The sequence below is a fragment of the Ranitomeya variabilis genome, chromosome 2 (assembly GCF_051348905.1).
Source record: "Ranitomeya variabilis isolate aRanVar5 chromosome 2, aRanVar5.hap1, whole genome shotgun sequence".
Taxonomy (NCBI): domain Eukaryota; kingdom Metazoa; phylum Chordata; class Amphibia; order Anura; family Dendrobatidae; genus Ranitomeya; species Ranitomeya variabilis.
Window position 1 is genome coordinate 504,585,091 of NC_135233.1, and position 22,216 is coordinate 504,607,306.

At 44.9% G+C, this 22,216-nt stretch overlaps 1 protein-coding gene across 1 annotated transcript in view; it reads right to left on the reverse strand.

The window, feature by feature from the left end:
• Window positions 1-21,231, reverse strand: part of SLC5A12 (solute carrier family 5 member 12) — a 169,367-nt gene extending 148,136 nt beyond the window's left edge. Inside the window, exon 1 of the mRNA XM_077288034.1 lies at window positions 20,814-21,231. Within this exon, the coding sequence (XP_077144149.1) occupies window positions 20,814-21,170 (357 nt within the window). The 5' untranslated portion in view covers window positions 21,171-21,231. The remainder of the gene's footprint in view (window positions 1-20,813) is intronic.
• Window positions 21,232-22,216: the final 985 nt, after the last annotated feature.

Below are 22,216 nucleotides of genomic sequence, written 5' to 3' on the forward strand. Positions count from 1 at the left end.
TCAGCTCCAGCCCAGGAAGGTACCAGCGATCTCCGGACCCTGCTGCTGCCTCCTCCTCCCCCGGACACATGGATCTCCCCAGCTGCTGCAGGAATCAGCGCTGGGGAAACCATGTGTGTCACTGCTTAAGTGCAGTATTCATTTGCTGCTCCCGGCTCACCGCTCAGCTGATAGGTGGGCGGGGAGTAGCTAATGAATATTCACTGCACTTAATCATCGGGACCACATGGTTTCCCCAGCCCTGATTCCCAGCAGTGGGGACATTTTTCTGCCTCCTGAAGTGGGATAACAGTGCGATCCCACTCACTGCTGCCCCCCTCCCCACATGCTACATCCCTACCATAAGACGCACCCACACTTTCCTCCCAAATTTGGAGGAAAAAAGTGCGTCTTGTGGTCAGAAAAAATTCGGTATTTATAACTATGACGTAATAAGAACTCAGGAAAGTATATCTGATCGCACTATTATTTCATCCAATGGGCTATTAGACTTTGTAGAACAGGCCAAAAATAATAAGGGTATTATGCCACCATTACAGTATATAAATCCTTGCTATTAGAAATATTGGGAGACCCCACAGTCACAGTTAAATTTGGGTGAAAGAGAGATGTGGGACAAATATCTATAGAAGACTTGGAGGAGGTGCTTGAGCCGATTGGGAAGCCATTGATTAACACAGCCCAGAGAAGATCCCAATTATTTCTGGTATGTAGTGTTTATTGGACTCCCAAAGTTCTATGCAAAATGGGTCTTAGGTTAGACAATTGATGTTCATGTTGTGGGGAGGAAAGAGAGGACTTATGTTTATGTTGTGGGGAGGAAAGAGAGGACCTATTAAATATGTTTTGCTCTTGTCCCCTGTTATCAGATTTGTGGGACAATGTGGAAAAATTGATTATGATCCTCACAAGATCTTCTTCTATATTCCCCTCTTATCTCCTCTTCTCACAATCGCATACAAGATTTCTCCTGCACATCCCCCATACTCTGGAACTCTCTACCCTAACATATCAGACTCTCGCCTACTGTGGAAACCTTCAAAAAGAACCTGAAGACCTACCTCTTCCGACAAGCCTACAACCTGCAGTAACCACCAATAGACCACACTGCTGCACAACCAGCTCTACCCTCACCTACTATATTCTCACCCATCCCTTGTAGATTGTGAGCCCTAGTGGGCAGGGTCCTCTCTCCTCATGTACCAGTCGTGACTTGTATTGATTGAGATTATTGTACTTGTTTTTCTTATTATGTATACCCCTTCTCACATGTAAAGCGCTATGGAATAGATAGCGCTATAATAATAATGAATAATAATAGTAATAATAATAATAATTCTGAAAGTTTATCTCATTGAATTCAATTCTAAATTCTGTGTTTTGGGTCTAGTGGGGATGTTGGTCCAGATGCAATTCAGTTGGCTATATCGAAGATATAGAAGAACAACGATCGGGTGGGGGAGAACAATGATGGAGGTGGGAGAGAACAATGAGAGAAGCGAGGGACAGAACAATGAGAGGGGTGTATTGTGATGGGAGTAAGGGGGAATTATAATGGACTTATGAACAGGAGAGGGAAGGAGGACATCAGATATGGATTTAAAATTAATTGGGTGGTAGAGAGGGTGGGTGCTAAGTCCCTGATATCATCCTCCCCTATCTCACAATTCATTAGGATACTATCAGGGACTTAAAATTTATTGGGGAGTGGGAGAGGAGGGGGTAAAGTGGATAGGACATTTCATAATTAATTGAAATGTGACCTGACAGCTGTGATAGTAGGACTTGTTGGACTAGGTAAGGAGGGGTTTTGTCCCTGGAAATAAAACATTGAACATCATTTTATCTTTAAAGTATATTTTATCTTTAACGGATGGGATTGGCCACAGCTTTATTAATAAATAACTTAAAAGGATTGAGAACCTTGCCTCGTAATGAACAGTCACCAGAATGCTATTACTACAGCTCCTACAGAGGACTTGTCATGGTTGGTATGAATTGGTGTCTCTCTTAATGACACCGAAGTCCATCCTCCAAGGTTCTTCCACCCACCAGCTGTGACAAATTATAACAATCACAGTCTTATAAAAACTTGACAAGTAATAACAGACAATTTTTTGAAAAAAGCACTTAACATACAAATTATCTAAACCTGAAAAGTGGGTGGGTGAGCCGTGCTCTATCTTGACAGATGACACGGCTAAGAGAGCAAGTGAATCACATGCACTTAGTTTTAAGGACCTTTGCAAACCCCCCTATCAGGACAACCCATTAATTTCGTAAGAGGACAGGGACAGACACCACCAAGTCAAGCCACCCACCCAAAGTGCGTGAGTGAGCCATGCTGTATCTTGACAGATGACACGACTAGAGAGTAAGTGAATCACATGCACTTAGTTTTAAGGACCTTTGTAAACCCCTCTATCAGGACAACCCATTAATTTCTTAGGAGGAGGGGGTACAGACACCACCATGTCAAGCAACCCATTTTTTTGTGTTAAAAAGTTGCCAAAGAGGTTAAAGATAGAAATACAGTAAAGAAAATGTTTGATTTTGTTCACATTTCATGAACTGTGAGCTCTTTTTCGGTGAATTTTTAGAAATAAGTGCCAGTGAATACCAGTGCCTTAAAAGAATTGTAAATGATTAATCAGACCCTAAATTTATACTATGAGTTGGCACAATTACGACAATTTCATATTTACATATTTTTTATATTTTTAATGTTTCTCTCTATTGAAGCAGTGTGAGTGCTTGTTTTTTACCCGATTGTTTGGTGTTTTCATTGTTATCATTTTAGAATACATATAATTTTTTATCACTTGTTATTGTAATTTTTTTGGAATGAAAAACAGGAGTAGAATGAATTAAAAACAGCAGTTCTATATCTTTTTACATAATTTTCCGTACAGATTAAATATGAGTAGTGTTGAGCGATACCGTCCGATACTTGAAAGTATCGGTATCGGATAGTATCGGTCAATACCCGAAAAGTATCGGATATCGTCGATACCGATACCCGATACCAATACAAGTCAATGGGACACCAAGTATCGGAAGGTATCCTGATGGTTCCCAGGGTCTGAAGGAGAGGAAACTCTCCTTCAGGCCCTGGGATCCATATTAATGTGTAAAATAAATAATTAAAATAAAAAATATTGATATACTCACCTCTCCGGAGGCCCCTGCACCTCACCGCTGTTAACCGGCAGCCTTCTTTGCTTAAAATGAGCGCATTTACGGCCTTCCATGACTTAGGAATTAGGAATTTAGGACCTGAGAATGACGTCACGGCTTGTGATTGGTCGCGTGGCGGTCACATGAGCGGCATGCGACCAATCAGAAGCCGTGACGTCATGGAAGGTGCTGAACGCGCTCATTTTAAGCAAAGCAGGCTGCCGGTTACTACCAGGGCGCGTCAGAGGGTGAGTATATCCCTATTTTTTATTTTAATTCTTTATTTTTTACATGGATATGGATCCCAGGGCCTGAAGGAGAGTTTCCTCTCCTTCAGACCCTGGGAACCATACACTGGGATCTTCCGATTCCGATTCCCGATACCACAAAAGTATCGGATCTCGGTATCGGAATTCCGATACCGCAAGTATCGGCCGATACCCGATATGTTATGGTTCTCAATGGCAAGAGAACATAGCCCAGCAAACATACGAACTAGCTCTTGGAAGGATGGAAACTAAACTGACCATGAACTAAACCTGCCGCACAACTAACAGTAGCCGGGTAGCGTAGCCTGCGTTTAATCCCTAGACGCCCAGCGCCGGCCGGAGGACTAACTAATCCTGGCAGAGGAAAATATAGTCCTGGCTCACCTCTAGAGAAATTTCCCCGAAAGGCAGACAGAGGCCCCCACAAATATTGGCGGTGATTCTAGATGAAATGACAAACGTAGTATGAAAATAGGTTTAGCAAAATTGAGGTCCGCTTACTAGATAGCAGGAAGACAGAAAGGGCACTTTCATGGTCAGCTGAAAACCCTATCAAAATACCATCCTGAAATTACTTTAAGACTCTAGTATTAACTCATAACATCAGAGTGGCAATTTCAGATCACAAGAGCTTTCCAGACACAGAAACGAAACTACAGCTGTGAACTGGAACAAAATGCAAAAACAAACAAGGACTAAGTCCAACTTAGCTGGGAGTTGTCTAGCAGCAGGAACATGCACAGAAAGGCTTCTGATTACAATGTTGACCGGCATGGAAGTGACAGAGGAGCAAGGCTAAATAGCGACTCCCACATCCTGATGGAAACAGGTGAACAGAGAGGATGATGCACACCAGTTCAATTCCACCAGTGGCCACCGGGGGAGCCCAAAATCCAATTTCACAACAGTACCCCCCCCTCAAGGAGGGGGCACCGAACCCTCACCAGGACCACCAGGGCGATCAGGATGAGCCCTATGAAAGGCACGGACCAAATCGGAGGCATGAACATCAGAGGCAGTCACCCAAGAATTATCCTCCTGACCGTATCCCTTCCATTTGACCAGATACTGGAGTTTCCGTCTGGAAACACGGGAGTCCAAGATTTTTTCCACAACGTACTCCAACTCGCCCTCAACCAACACCGGAGCAGGAGGCTCAACGGAAGGCACAACCGGTACCTCATACCTGCGCAATAATGACCGATGAAAAACATTATGAATAGAAAAAGATGCAGGGAGGTCCAAACGGAAGGACACAGGGTTAAGAATCTCCAATATCTTGTACGGGCCGATGAACCGAGGCTTAAACTTGGGAGAAGAAACCCTCATAGGGACAAAACGAGAAGACAACCACACCAAGTCCCCAACACAAAGCCGAGGACCAACCCGACGCCGGTGGTTGGCAAAAAGCTGAGTCTTCTCCTGGGACAACTTCAAATTGTCCACTACCTGCCCCCAAATCTGATGCAACCTCTCCACCACAGCATCCACTCCAGGACAATCCGAAGATTCCACCTGACCAGAAGAAAATCGAGGATGAAACCCCGAATTACAGAAAAAGGGAGACACCAAGGTGGCAGAACTGGCCCAATTATTGAGGGCAAACTCCGCTAAAGGCAAAAAAGCAACCCAATCATCCTGATCTGCAGACACAAAACACCTCAAATATGTCTCCAAGGTCTGATTCGTCCGCTCGGTCTGGCCATTAGTCTGAGGATGGAAAGCAGACGAGAAAGACAAATCTATGCCCATCCTAGCACAGAATGCTCGCCAAAATCTAGACACGAATTGGGTACCTCTGTCAGAAACGATATTCTCCGGAATACCATGCAAACGGACCACATTTTGAAAAAACAGAGGAACCAACTCGGAAGAAGAAGGCAACTTAGGCAGGGGAACCAAATGGACCATCTTAGAGAAACGATCACACACCACCCAGATGACAGACATCTTCTGAGAAACAGGAAGATCCGAAATAAAATCCATCGAGATGTGCGTCCAGGGCCTCTTCGGGATAGGCAAGGGCAACAACAATCCACTAGCCCGAGAACAACAAGGCTTGGCCCGAGCACAAACGTCACAAGACTGCACGAAGCCTCGCACATCTCGAGACAGGGAAGGCCACCAGAAGGACCTTGCCACCAAATCCCTGGTACCAAAGATTCCAGGATGACCTGCCAACGCAGAAGAATGAACCTCAGAAATGACTTTACTGGTCCAATCATCAGGAACAAACAGTCTACCAGGTGGGCAACGATCAGGTCTATCCGCCTGAAACTCCTGCAAGGCCCGCCGCAGGTCTGGAGAAACGGCAGACAATATCACTCCATCCTTAAGGATACCTGTAGGTTCAGAATTACCAGGGAAGTCAGGCTCAAAACTCCTAGAAAGGGCATCCGCCTTAACATTCTTAGAACCCGGCAGGTAGGACACCACAAAATTAAACCGAGAGAAAAACAACGACCAGCGCACCTGTCTAGGATTCAGGCGTCTGGCGGACTCAAGATAAATTAGATTTTTGTGGTCAGTCAATACCACCACCTGATGTCTAGCCCCCTCAAGCCAATGACGCCACTCCTCAAAAGCCCACTTCATGGCCAAAAGCTCCCGATTCCCAACATCATAATTCCGCTCGGCGGGCGAAAATTTACGCGAGAAAAAAGCACAAGGTCTCATCACGGAGCAATCGGAACTTCTCTGCGACAAAACCGCCCCAGCTCCGATTTCAGAAGCGTCGACCTCAACCTGAAAAGGAAGAGCAACATCAGGCTGACGCAACACAGGGGCGGAAGAAAAGCGGCGCTTAAGCTCCCGAAAGGCCTCCACAGCAGCAGGGGACCAATCAGCAACATCAGCACCCTTCTTAGTCAAATCAGTCAATGGTTTAACAATATCAGAAAAACCAGCAATAAATCGACGATAAAAGTTAGCAAAGCCCAAAAATTTCTGAAGACTCTTAAGAGAAGAGGGTTGCGTCCAATCACAAATAGCCTGAACCTTGACAGGATCCATCTCGATGGAAGAGGGGGAAAAAATATATCCCAAAAAGGAAATCTTTTGAACCCCAAAAACGCACTTAGAACCCTTCACACACAAGGAATTAGACCGCAAAACCTAAAAAACCCTCCTGACCTGCTGGACATGAGAGTCCCAGTCATCCGAAAAAATCAAAATATCATCCAGATACACAATCATAAATTTATCCAAATAATCACGGAAAATGTCATGCATAAAGGACTGAAAGACTGAAGGGGCATTGGAAAGACCAAAAGGCATCACCAAATACTCGAAGTGGCCCTCGGGCGTATTAAATGCAGTTTTCCACTCATCCCCCTGCTTAATTCGCACCAAATTATACGCCCCACGAAGATCTATCTTAGAGAACCACTTGGCCCCCTTTATGCGAGCAAACAAATCAGTCAGCAGTGGCAACGGATATTGATATTTAACCGTGATTTTATTCAAAAGCCGATAATCCATGCACGGCCTCAAAGAGCCATCTTTCTTAGCCACAAAGAAAAAACCGGCTCCTAAGGGAGATGACGAAGGACGAATATGTCCCTTTTCCAAGGACTCCTTTATATATTCTCGCATAGCAGCATGTTCAGGCACAGACAGATTAAATAAACGACCCTTAGGGTATTTACTACCCGGAATCAAATCTATGGCACAATCGCACTCCCGGTGCGGAGGTAATGAACCAAGCTTAGGTTCTTCAAAAACGTCACGATATTCAGTCAAGAATTCAGGAATCTCAGAGGGAATAGATGATGAAATGGAAACCACAGGTACGTCCCCATGCGTCCCCTTACATCCCCAGCTTAACACAGACATAGCTTTCCAGTCAAGGACTGGGTTATGAGATTGCAGCCATGGCAATCCAAGCACCAACACATCATGTAGGTTATACAGCACAAGAAAGTGAATAATCTCCTGGTGATCCGGATTAATCCGCATAGTTACTTGTGTACAGTATTGTGGTTTATTGCTAGCCAATGGGGTGGAGTCAATCCCCTTCAAGGGTATAGGAGTTTCAAGAGGCTCCAAATCATACCCACAGCGTTTGGCAAAGGACCAATCCATAAGACTCAAAGCGGCGCCAGAGTCGACATAGGCATCCGCGGTAATAGATGATAAAGAACAAATCAGGGTCACAGATAGAATAAACTTAGACTGTAAAGTGCCAATTGAAACAGACTTATCAAGCTTCTTAGTACGCTTAGAGCATGCTGATATAACATGAGTTGAATCACCGCAATAGAAGCACAACCCATTTTTTCGTCTAAAATTCTGCCGTTCACTTCTGGACAGAATTCTATCACATTGCATATTCTCTGGCGTCTTCTCAGTAGACACCGCCAAATGGTGCACAGGTTTGCGCTCCCGCAGACGCCTATCGATCTGGATAGCCATTGTCATGGACTCATTCAGACCCGCAGGCACAGGGAACCCCACCATAACATCCTTAATGGCATCAGAGAGACCCTCTCTGAAATTCGCCGCCAGGGCGCACTCATTCCACTGAGTAAGCACAGCCCATTTACGGAATTTCTGGCAGTATATTTCAGCTTCGTCTTGCCCCTGAGATAGGGACATCAAGGCCTTTTCCGCCTGAAGTTCTAACTGAGGTTCCTCATAAAGCAACCCCAAGGCCAGAAAAAACGCATCCACATTGAGCAACGCAGGATCCCCTGGAGCCAATGCAAAAGCCCAATCCTGAGGGTCGCCCCGGAGCAAGGAAATCACAATCCTGACCTGCTGAGCAGGATCTCCAGCAGAGCGAGATTTCAGGGACAAAAACAACTTGCAATTATTTTTGAAATTTTGAAAGCAAGATCTATTCCCCGAGAAAAATTCAGGCAAAGGAATTCTAGGTTCAGATATAGGAACATGAACAACAAAATCTTGTAAGTTTTGAACTTTCGTGGTGAGATTATTCAAACCTGCAGCTAAACTCTGAATATCCATTTTAAACAGGTGAACACAGAGCCATTCCAGGATTAGAAGGAGAGAGAGAGAGAGAGAAAGGCTGCAATATAGGCAGACTTGCAAGAGATTCAATTACAAGCACACTCAGAACTGAGGAAAAAAAAAAATCTTCAGCAGACTTCTCTTTTCTCTCCTTTCTCTGTCAATTAATTTAACCCTTTGGGCCGGTCAAACTGTTATGGTTCTCAATGGCAAGAGAACATAGCCCAGCAAACATACGAACTAGCTCTTGGAAGGATGGAAACTAAACTGACCATGAACTAAACCTGCCGCACAACTAACAGTAGCCGGGTAGCGTAGCCTGCGTTTAATCCCTAGACGCCCAGCGCCGGCCGGAGGACTAACTAATCCTGGCAGAGGAAAATATAGTCCTGGCTCACCTCTAGAGAAATTTCCCCGAAAGGCAGACAGAGGCCCCCACAAATATTGGCGGTGATTCTAGATGAAATGACAAACGTAGTATGAAAATAGGTTTAGCAAAATTGAGGTCCGCTTACTAGATAGCAGGAAGACAGAAAGGGCACTTTCATGGTCAGCTGAAAACCCTATCAAAATACCATCCTGAAATTACTTTAAGACTCTAGTATTAACTCATAACATCAGAGTGGCAATTTCAGATCACAAGAGCTTTCCAGACACAGAAACGAAACTACAGCTGTGAACTGGAACAAAATGCAAAAACAAACAAGGACTAAGTCCAACTTAGCTGGGAGTTGTCTAGCAGCAGGAACATGCACAGAAAGGCTTCTGATTACAATGTTGACCGGCATGGAAGTGACAGAGGAGCAAGGCTAAATAGCGACTCCCACATCCTGATGGAAACAGGTGAACAGAGAGGATGATGCACACCAGTTCAATTCCACCAGTGGCCACCGGGGGAGCCCAAAATCCAATTTCACAACACCGATACTTGCGGTATCGGAATGCTCAACACTAAATATAAGATTTTAGATAGTTGAGGGTTACTGACTAGAGATGAGTGAACCTTTCAAGATTCAGTTCGATTCAATGCGCAAAGCATGTAGACATTCGCCGAACGGTTCAACAAATGTACCCGAATGCCATTAGATTCAATGGGAGGCTAAATCAAATGTATACACAACACCTACATGATATCAGGGTCTGGCCCAGCATTTACAGCTTGGAATTGAAATTTCTATGAGGACCTGGTGGTTAACGGAACAGTGTAAGCCTTCTTAGCTGGAAGATGTGATACCTCATGCAACACCACCATTTTTTTTATTCCAACCACACTCAGATGGCACAAACATCAGTTTGATACAGTAATATTGGTAGAAAAATGTAAGGAAAGTAACAGGTGGTTGACAGAAAGTAAGTGCAGGCCTTACTGTCTGGTAGCCCTACTTACACAAGGCAACACACATGAAGGAAACCCATCTTCGAGTCTCCACATTTCAAAAAATAATTGTCACTCACCACCATATTGGCATCAATTTCCACAGAGTAGAAGCACACAGAGTAGAAGCAGTATAATAAACCTCTGGCACACCTTCTACTACAGGCAACCCACCAGATGGAGACCAAAATTGGAGTCTCCACATTTCAAAAAATAGTTTGTAACACCAGCTGCAGTAGCAACAGCAGACACAGAAGACACCACAAAGATGGTACAGACTACAATAGCGTAAGGTCAAAGCATGACAGTAAAAACGACACCATCACCTAGTCTGCACAGTCTGCGACTGGAGTTCAAAAGTCATTGAAGATCCATGACTTGTTTATTTTGAGGAAATTTAGGCGGTCTACACTTTCAGGGGTCAGCTGGATTTGCTTATTATTTATTATCCATCAAGACACCACCAGCAGCACTGAAGACACTTTCTGAGAGAATGCTGGCAGCTGGGCATGACAATACCTCTAAGGTGGGAGAGGCAAGTTCAGGCTACTCTTCCATTTTTGAAGACCAAAATGCAAAAGTGTCCAAATCCCCCATGATGGCATTGAGATTGAGCTTCAGATACGCCTGCATCATCTGCTGCAATCGTTCACAACGTATCAGATTTGGACTCTGCTAGTGCATGGGCTTGCCTAAAAAATGCGTGAAACGACTCACAGAAATTGCTTATGCCACTTACAATGCTGCTGCCACTGCTGCTGCTAATGTTAGTGCTAATGCTAATGTTCTCAGGCATGCTTCGATACTCCAGCATGTGCGCATCCCTTTCCAGTGGCAAACCAGTAGTCAGCCCTACTTCTAACCCTAAGCTAATGGTCATCGTGTTGATGATAGTACAGCAAGAAGGCACTCATGTGTTGTGTGCTTCCATGAGGTCCAAGTCCATAATGTGTTGGTGGCAGGATAATAATCAAGGTTGCATCCTCCATCCCCTCCCGCCAACCACAGACAACAGAGAGGGGATCATTATTCTGTTTATCTCCTGACTGTGGCACGTCCATCACCTCATCCTCCTCCAGTTGTTCCTCGACTCCTGCACCTTCACCAACAGTTTGTTTGGTACCATGATCCCCCCTCGATCAATGTAAGACACCATCCTATGGTACCCGCCTGTGTGATGACAGTCCAGAATTTTGAGATATTGTTATACCGTCAACATTCACCTCTGAATCCACCTCTCCATCTGGGACCACCACTTCCTCGCGCAGACTATTCAAAGTGTGCTCCAGCATGTGGATGACCGGAATAGTGATGCTGATGACGGCATGCAGCACTATCCATCTTAGTAGCCATTTCAAAACTGTGCAGAAGGGTGCAGTGGTCCTTCATCGGTGCCCACTCCACAAGCGTGGTTTGAACCATGTCTGGACTGCGTTGGCCCAGGCTATGCAAAAGGACATACTGCACCAGAGCTTGTCGCTGTTGCCACAGTCGCTGCAACATGTGCAGAGTGGAATTCCATCATGTCTGAACATCACAAATCAAACAGTTAACCTCTAGGCCGAAAGACATCTGTAGCGATGCAAGTCGATGATCTATGGCAAGCAATCATCGGACATGAGCACACAGCGACATTGCTTTCGGTAGCAGCACATCCAGGCCAGGATAGTGGTGGAGAAATTCCTGTACCACCAGGTTGAGGACATGAGCCATGCAAGGCACATGTGTGAGGTTGCCCCGGCGTAGGGCTGGCATCAGGTTTGCACCGTTATCACACATGGCCTTCCCTAGCTCCAGGTTCAGTGGAGACAGCCATTGTTCGGCCTGGATAACTGTCCACAGCTCTTGAGCTGTGTGACTGCGACCTCCAAGGCATATTAATTTGAACACAGCCTGATTGCGGTGAGGCATGGCTGCGCAGTATGGAGGTGGGGGGGATTCTATGTGCACTGCTGGAGCCAGTGTCAGATTAAGGGAGAGGTTGAGGACACAGGTAGAGGCCCTAGAGGAAATGAAGGAGCCAGAAGCAGAGGAGGAATGTGTTAGGTACAGAGGTTTGTCTCACACGCCTTGGGGTTTCCAAGATTTGCTGTCTAGTGACACCTTGGTGTCAAGTGTTTTGCACATGGATTACATACAGATGAAAATTAAGAAAAAAAATATCCGTTTTCTGGATAAAACTGAGAGTATTTTTTATTTGCTCATGCAAAACTGGCCTTAGGAGAAGAACTAATCAGCTGGCCACGCTGTAACCTATTCGTCTTTTCAGCACATAGGAATTATGGAAACAGCTGTATGGCTAAGGAAAAAATACTTCTCATCTGCTCATTTAATAAAAATTATGATTAATGATGACTATTCTCCCCTCGTAATAAGTGATCTTTTTACTGACTGTCCATTGACTGTAGGTTTTGATAACAATACTTTTTAATGCTCTAAAATGTCAGAGTTACAGTATATTGTCCAACTCATTCTTGGTAGATGACGATTAGAATTACTTTGCGTACTCCTATGGCTATGTCTCCACGTTCAGGATGGCCGGCGGGATCGCCGCAGCGGCGAAGCCGCTCGGTGCTAAGCCCCGCCCCCATTCTGGGACGCGATCATGCCGGATGTGTTAACTCTTCACATCCGGGATGATCGCTCGCTCCCATAGGGCCCTGTGATATGCCTTGCGGGGACACTGCGTCCCCGCAAGGTGTACGGACATGCTGCGATCTGAAAAGACGCGCAGCATGTCCGGAGTCGCAGGGCCGCCGCGTGCGGGTTTCCACGCATAGTGGAGACGGGATTTCATAAAATCCCCTCCACTATGCTGGAACATCTGGACGCTGCTTTTTTGACGCTGCAGCTCTGCGCAGCGTCAAAAAAGCAGCGTTTCCTGACCGTGGAAACATACCCTAAGACTTCCGTTTCAGCTCAGATATTTGGAAAAAGTTCGGGCTATACATCACTTTCTTCAGTAATTTATTTTATTGCCTGGAAAAGTGTTGTTGAATAGAGTATGTATAGTTTTGGCATCCAAAATTTTTGATGTCGCTTGCAGATAAAATTGAGTTCCTTGGTGTCAACACAGGATATAGTCTACATATGATATAACGAGGATCAAAGTCAAAATGGCAGACCTGAGAAATTACATTCTGAGTCTGAGTTTAAATGAAAGTATACAATTTGTCAATTTTATAATGAGAAAAAAGTACTACATTTTCATTGCTATTGTCATCTGTATGCAATTTGTGTGCCACTTGTGTGTCCATTTTTTACATCCGTATGCCTTCTGTTTTTTACATGAACAATTTAATAAATAAGGACAAATCCAATTCCCCATTTTTATAATTGTGATGCATTCCTGAAAAATACATGGCATAAGTCTGGTAACCAGTTCGAGATCCTGTTTTTACTCACCCATTGAGTTTTAATGGACGTTCCGGAATATGGATCAAAATTGTGCATGCTCTCAAGACTTCAGTATTGTAGAGGCTTACCTTTAGGCTAAGTGCACACGTTGCAGAATTGCTGCGGAAATTTCCGCGACAATTCTGCAGCTCCTGCCGCGGGTATATCGCATGCGGAATTGGCATGCATATTCCCGCAGAAAACTAGCGTTTTGCAAGCATAATTAGCTTGCAGAATGCTAGCATTTTCCAAGCGATCTGTAGCATCGCTTGGAAAACTGATTGACAGGTTGATCACACTTGTCAAACATAGTGTTTGACAAGTGTGACCAACTTTTTACTATTGATGCTGCCTATGCAGCATCAATAGTAAAAGATAGAATGTTAAAAATAATAAAAAAATAAAAAAAATGGTTATACTCACCTTCCGCAGACAGCCGATCTCCTCAGCGGCTTCCGTTCCTATAGATGCTTTGTGTGCAGGACCTTCGATGATGTCGCGGTCACGTGACCGTGACATCATCGCGGCCATGTGACCGCGACGTCATCGCAGGTCCTTCACACAAAGCATCTATAGGAACGGAAGCGGCCACATGCACCGCTGAGAGGCGGGAAGGCTCCGGGGCCATCAGAGGGTGAGTATATCACGTTCTTTTTTTTTTAACAATTATATGGTGCCCAGTCCGTGGAGGAGAGTCTCCTCTCCTCCACCCTGGGTACCAACCGCACATGATCTGCTTACTTCCCGCATGGTGGGCATAGCCCCATGCGGGAAGTAAGCAGATCAATGCACTCCTATGTGTGCAGAATCGCCGCGATTCGGCAAATTTAATGAACATGCTGCATTTTTTTCTGGAATGCGATTCCGCTCAAGAAAAAAATGCAGCATGTGCACAAAAAATGCAGATTGCATTCTATTAAATAGGATGCTTAATGTGAGCATTTTTTTCACGGTTTTATAGCGTTTTTATAGCGAAAAACCGCAAAAAATCTGCTACGTGTGCACACAGCCTTACAGTCCCTTTTCACCTCTCCAAACCCCTTATTGCCGGATTACCCCAAAATAAACAGAAGCAATAACAATATTGGATTAAATTGGTCAAATTGGCCTTTATTGTTACAAATATAACAGATAAAAAATATATTGAAGTAAGGAGGTTCTAGGAGTTCCAAACTAAGCATTACCCCCAACCACAACCACAGGCTCGAGGACACCTTTATTGCCACAAGAGCCCCAAAATCCACTAGGCAATTATCAAAATTCCAAAACCAACAGGAGGTTACCATCTCAACAATGTACAATTCTCACTACAATTTTTGTCACCAACTCCAAGAACCCCTTTCGCCCCCACCTGCCGATATGACATATATAAAGCTACGTTCACATTTGCGTTGTGCGCCGCAGTGTCGGCGCCGCAGCGCACAACGCAAAAAAAAACGCGGCAAAACGCACGCTAAAACGCTGCGTTTTGCGCCGCATGCGTCCTTTTTGGCTGAAAGTTGGACGCAAAAAAAATGCAACTTGAAGCGTTTCTTGCGTCCAACGCTTGCGGCCATGCGGCGCAAAACGCAGCACAACGCATGTCCATGCGCCCCCATGTTAAATATAGGGGCGCATGACGCATGCGGCGCCGCTGCGGCGCCCGACGCTGCGGCGCTGACCGCAAATGTGAACGTAGCCTAAGCTAACCATAATTATATTAAGTGCATTGACACACCCGCAAGCAAAATAATAACAGGGCGGGTGTGCTGGACCTTTCAGTGGTGCTTGCAGAGTGGTGCTTGCCTGTAATTAAGGAGTGCAGCACCCCTCCCAACCCCGTTTTTTTCTCAACCAACCCCCTTCACCTGTCAACAAGTTTTTGCTATATAATCTTAAATCAGCATGATCTAGAGGCTGAGACGCTGATTCCAGCAATGTGTCACTAACTAGTCTGTATGCTGTCATTTTGATACAATCCCTGTTTTCTCTGGTGCAGCTATAGCAGAACTCAAATGCTGAGCTCTATATAACCCCACCCACATCGGTGATTTTCAGCTTTTTGTGGACACTGTACATCGACAGAAAGCTGCTAATCAGCGGTGGGGGCGGGTTACACATAGCAATTGACCAGGAGGCACGAGACACTTAGTCCGGTAGTGATAATCTCCTGATGTTAAAACACTGATCCTGAGGTTCCGTTATGGGGATTTCCTGCTGCCCGGGGCTTCAGGAAAATGGCCGCCGCGATCTCCATCTGCGCACGCGCGGAATCCCGTGGCCATTTTCCTGAAGCCCCGGGCAGCAGAGCGCTCCATCTGCGCACGCGCGGCCACAGGAAAGATGGCCGCGGCCACCGGTATACTGCGAATAGCGAAGACCGCGCTGTTTTGAATCTCCTGGGCAGTGGATCTTCGCTTTGGACATGCGCACACCACTACGCCACCAACGTAATGATGAGCAGGATTCTGGGGGAGAAACAGCGCTGTCACCACACCCATATGACCAGACCAGCGTGAGTGACAGCAGAAAACGGCGACTTTACAAAGGTATTTCGGCAGCTTAGGTAGGTTATAAAGGCACACAAAGACACTAATGTAACGCCCAGCTCTGCCCCTATTTAACGGTATTTTTAGCTCATCTTCAAAAAACGGGGTGACAGGTGCCCTTTAAGGTTCAAATTCTAATATTTGGAAGGGATCATTATATTGTTAGAAATTGAAGAATTTTGTTGGTTGCATATAATTTTATACCCATTATTTAGTTGTTTTGACTTTTCTTTCATATTCTTTGCTGAGTGATGGTATGATTATGGTATTTTATTATTCAGAATCCTATGTAAAGTGCTAGGTAATATTGTCTAAACCAGAAACAAAATCTAATATCAGGATATTTTCAATAAAAGACTAGTGGCAATAGGTGCAGTAACACCTTGGTCCTAATGCCTCATGGTCCACAAAGAAGACATCAGTTCTATACCTTTTGTTTTTTCACTTTGCAAAAGTCATCAGTTCAGCACCAAAACACATTGGTGCAATAAAACTCTTAATTTTATGCCATCCGGAATTCTTCATTTCCTGAAGCGTAGCTCAGGTACTGTGATTTCTCAACTAAAGTAAAGAAGTTTTCCTCTAGTCACAGGCTACAGTCATGGATTTAAAGGCTCTTACACGCGATGTGTCTACATTAGTGTTGAGCGATACTTTCCGATATTGGGAAATATCGGGATCGGATTGGATTGGCCGATACCCAAAAAATATCAGATATCGCCGATACCGATACCGGAAACCAATGCAAGTCAATGGGACACAAATATCGGAATGAAAATAAGCCCTTTCTGTGCTTGTGCATCCTGTTCTGGAGGGGGGAAGAGAGTGGGCGGTGCGTGGGCAGAGACTACGTGTCTGTGTGGGACCATGGGGGGTCTGTATGGGCCTCTCGGGGGTCTGTGTGGGCTGCCGGGGGTCTGTGCGGGCCTGCCGGGGGTCTGTATGGGCCTCTCGGGGGTGTGTATGGCCTGTCGGGGCTCAGTGCGGCCTGCCAGGGGTCTGTACGAGCCTCTCGGGGGTCTGTGCGGCATGCCGGGGGTCTGTGCGGCCTGCTGGGGGTCTGTACGGGCCTCTCGGGGGTCTGTGTGGCCTGCCGGGGGTCTCTACAGGCCTCTCAGGGGTCTGTGTGGCCTGCCAGGGGGTCTTTGTGTTTGTGTGCAGGCATCGTCCAATTGGACTACAAGTCCCATCGGGCTATGCCTACTACAATGGCAGTGATTGACACATTAGCCAATGATAGTACAGTAGTAGTCCCATCATCCGGCTAATGTGTTGAATGTAAAAAAACCACAAACATACATACTACATACTACATACATACAACATACATACTACATACATACATACATGCAACATACATACTACATACATGCAAAATACATACAACATACTATACATACATGCTACACACATATATACAACATACTACATACATACTACATACATACAGCATACCACATACATACAACATATATACAACATACTACTGTATATACTACATACATACAACAAAAATACATACAACATACATACAACATACTACATACATACTACATACATACAACATACATACTACATACATACTACATACATACATACAACATACATACTACATACAACATAAATACATACATACTACATACATACTACACACATACAACATACTACATACATCATACTACATACATACTACATACAACATACCACATGCATACTACATACATACTACATACATACATACTACATGCAATACATTCATACATTATATACAATACATACATATAGACATACAGTACATATAACATAGAGTACATACTCACTATCACTTGTTACTTTGTTGCCCGAAGCCAGTGTCATCTGTAAAAAATATGAAAATAACAAACAATATACTCCCTGATCCACAGAAATCCATGAGTGTCCCACGACGATCTTCCGTGGAGAACAGCAGCATCAGGTGATGCGACCGCTCTCTAGGGGCTCCAGGAATACAATGACGGGAGGAAGGTATCCTTCCGTACTGAATCCTCCACCACTGAAAAAAAATAGTCCCTAGTCTCACTTTTGGCATTGCTGTGGGAGAAATTTTCCCACGCAGCAATTGCCATAAAGTGAGACTCTCAACTATAGTAACCTCTCAGTGATGCACTGCAGGAGCCATTGTCTCCTGTCAGTGTGTCACTGAAGGTCCTATAGAGCAGTGACATCACCCGATGTCACTGTTCTATAGGGGAGATTGTAGTGGGACACTCGTTATTAATTAGACTATGGCAGACAGGGAGTATATATACATATATGTATGTAGTATGTATGTTGTATGTATGTATGTATGTATGTAGTATGTATGAAGTATGTATGTTGTATGTATGTAGTATGTATGTATGTAGCATGCATGTAGCATGTATGTAGTATGTAGTATGTTGTATGTATGTAGTATGTTGTATGTATGTAGTATGTATGTATGTATGAAGTATGTATGTAGTATGCATGTATGTATGTAGTATGTATGTAGTATGTAGTATGTATGTATGTATTGTAGCATAGCGACTGGTCATGTGAATGATGGATGGTATGTATCGCAGAGGTGGGTGGCCCTGTGATGGAAGCCTGGGTATGTTTGGCTCAAGCAGATCTACTGCTGAGGGGTTTGTTTACATTGGGAAGGCTTCCAGGTGATTGGAGAGATGGGTGGGTTCAGTCACCTACAAACCCAGCCAAAGAGGCGTGTCTGAACACGTAAGATGTTTTTTTGTGTAAGGACCTGTGGTGATGTCACGCTCACCTGACTAGCCATGTGACAGGTACCTGGGTGTGGTTACACCTATGTAAAGGAGGTGTGTGTAGCACATGGTAAGAGAGAAAGAGAGATTGAGTGAGTGTCTGTCAGGGTGGACACACTTCTGTGTGTCCTGGCAGGACACTGCAGAATGGCCTGTGTGTTGGACTGTTCCAAGTGGGGACGTCCTGGAAGCACACAGAGACCATTCCAGGCTGGAGAGCCTGCGTGCTGGAGATAGCACGGACGTTGGTGTTGGAGACTCCTGGGAGTGGAGTCGTCCTGGAAGCACCTGGAGACCGTAGACCTGGACGGTCTGTGTTGAGGACCTGGGACTGACCTGAAGTCAGTGTAAGGAGTGGAACTTCTGAGAGGTAACCCCGGTCAACGGGATTATAATATACAGCAGAGAAGCCTATCTGCTACGTGAACTGTCCAGTGTTTCATGGCTGTAATGAAATGGACTGTACCCTGTCTGGTTTATGTGGAGTTTGAATAAACCATATGGACTGATATGTGTGAGATATCGTGCCTGAAGTGTTTATCCTGCTGCCAAGCGAGTATCCCCAAGACTGGTAGCGGGTGAAACGCTACAGTATATAGTATGTAGAATTTATGTAGTATGTTGTATATATGTAGTATGTGTTAGGAGTCGAGTTTCCTCTGCTGCACAGGGGGAATCTCGATCCGTCTCTGCTGCGGTCTCCCATTCTCCATCGGCCACAGTGGAGCCTGCTAAGCGAAGACGTCGGTCCCAGCGTCTCACTGAGTCTGATTCAGTGCAAAGGGTTTTTGCTGCCTCTCCAGGCTCTGCTATTGTACCCTGCACTGATCTACGGCGAACAGGCTTTTCTGGGACTAAATCCTGCTTTGCACACACTGAGCATGCCCAGGGTAAGATCTCTCAGTGGAGATCAAGGGTCACATGTTCAGGTACTGCAACCAAGTCTATTAGTCTTTCTAGGAAGGTCCTGTAGGTACGCAGACTCAGTAGCAGTCTCTCATTGGTCCTCTTTTTTAAGGTCCTGTACGTGCTGCAGCTATTCAAGGCTCGCATGACCGCACGGCCATGCGCTAGTATCTTCTAAAGTTACATGCTTTGCGCCACTGTGGTCATATGCGTGAATGTGTTCATAGACCCAGCTGAAATAAGCCCCTAGAATGCTGGCAACTCCGGCGAGGAGTGTTGTGTGCATGCATTACCACTGACTGCTCTCTTCTGGGTAGTTAGCCTGTGTCTCTGTGAGAGTTAACAGGGCACAGAGCTTTGCTTTCTCGGCCGCTCTGTGAAGCTAACAGAGCTGGTTAATACCGCCATATTGTGCCGCCATTTACTTAGCGGCAGGATATTTCCTGCGCGGTGGATCCCGGGTTGCAAACGCACCAATCACATCAATAAATATATTCGGTGCGTTCCGCAAACCCTAAAAGTATGTATGTTGTATCTATCTACATACAAGTATCTAGTATGTATGTTGTATGTATATAGTATGTAGTATGTATGTTTGTGTTTTTTTTTTTTTGATCATTCAGCACAATAGCCGGATGATGGGACTACAACTGTCCCATTATTGGCTAATGTGTCAATCACTGTCATTGTAGTCCCATCGGACGATGCCTGCACACGTGCACAACCCCCGGCAGGCCCGTGCAGACCCCCGGCAGCCCGCACAGACCCCCGGCATCCTGAACAGACCCCCGGCATCCCCGTACAGACCCCCGGCAGGCCACACAGACCCCTGGCAGGCCCGCACATACCCCCGGCAGGCCGCACAGACCCCCTGGCAGGCCGCACAGACCCCCAGCAGGCAATTTTTTTAACAAACTTTGCAATTTTTCTTTCACCACTTAGATAAAAAAGAACCTAGACATGTTTGGTGTCTATGAACTCGTAATGACCTGGAGAATCATAATGGCAGGTCAGTTTTAGCATTTAGTGAACATAGTTAAAAAGAAAAGGAAAAAAAAACATTGCAATTTTTTTTCCGGTTTTCTAGTATACGATATGTTAAAACCAATGATGTTGTTCAAAAGTACAACTCGTCCCACAAAAAACAAACCCTCACATGGCCATATTGACCAAAAAAGAAAAAGTTATGGCTCTGGGAAGAAGGGGAGCAAAAAACGAAACCTCAAAAATGTTTTCCTCATGAATGGGTTAAGTCAAAGATCAATTTATATCTCATCTAAACATTTTCGATATGCAGCGCTAATGATAAGTACAATAAATATAATTTTAATTATAAGTACCATAATTGTTGGCAATATTGGTAAGCACATGGATGCTTGATACAGAGGTGCAGTACTAAGTAAAATTGGCTTACCTCATATGTACTGGTGATTCCAGATCTGTAGAAAACAGGCACAAACAGCTCAGCAGAAAAAATGACAACGAAGGCATAGGCAATAAAAAACAAAACAAAGGAGGCCCCAAAACGATAGACTTCAGATGGGGCCCCTAAAACGGTCACTGCTGACATAAAGCTGGCAGTCAGGGATAAGGCTACTGGTCCACATGTCATCTGTTTACCACCAACAAGAAAGTCAGCGGAAGTTGTTTTATTTCTTTCTTTCACAGCAAAAAATACACCAATCCCGGAAGATATGATAAACAATGCCCCAAAAACGAGGTAGTCCCACACTGCAAATGTGATTAGATCTGGAATCTGAAACTTCAGCATTTTGCTATCAAATTATTATTTTGGGAAAAGAGATCTTCACTGAAGACTTCGAAAAGTAAGTAAAGAGAGCAAAGAGTTCACAAAGGCTTTTTATGCAGTTTTTGGGATGGGTTAACCATTAGTTTTGTACTCAGCAGTTCTTTCTCTAATTTACAATTATCTCTAACAATGTCAGATTTTTCACTCATCTTTATACCTATTGGCAGGCTTTTGACAATAGTGTGTGCTTGCCACATACACCAGGAGAGATTAGACCTGAGAAACTGTTTGGTTTTACAGCACCAATTGCAGGCTGGATTAGGGAGGCAGAGGGGCAAATTAACACTTTTTTTTCAATGACCTAATATATATATATATAATATAATATATGTGAAAAAAAAATCACAGTATGTGTAAGAGGTTGTCCCTGACCCTGAAGCTGCACCTGGAGGCCCCTGAACTTAAAGCCACACTTGCAGTATGTGAACCCTTACACTACTCCCTCTGGTACTGGTACCTGTACCTTAAAGGGAACCTGTCACCTGAATTTGGCGGGACCAGTTTTGGGTCATATGGGCAGGGTTTTCGGGTGTTTGATTCACCCTTTCCTTACCCGCTGGCTGCATGCTGGCCGCAATATGGGATTGAAGTTCATTCTCTGTCCTAAGGAGTACACGCCTGCGCAAGGCAATATTGCCTTGCACTGGCGTGTACTCCGGAGGACAGAGAATGAACTTCAATCCAATATTGCGGCCAGCATGCAGCCAGCGGGTAAGGAAAGGGTGAATCAAACACCCGAAAACCCCGCCCATATGACCCAAAACTGGTCCCGCCAAATTCAGGTGACAGGTTCCCTTTCAGCCGCATGAGCGGTTCGTGAACTCTGAAGCTGCACCAGCAGTATGTGAACCATGAAACTATTTTGGTGGTACTTGAGCCTGCACCATTTTCTGTCCTGGTTAGTGTTTTAGATTCCTTACTGTCAGAGCCTGTTCCCGTATCCAAATCAAGCCTTGCCTGTCACTCCATGTCAGTATCCATTTTGCCTGATGATGACCTGTGCTGTC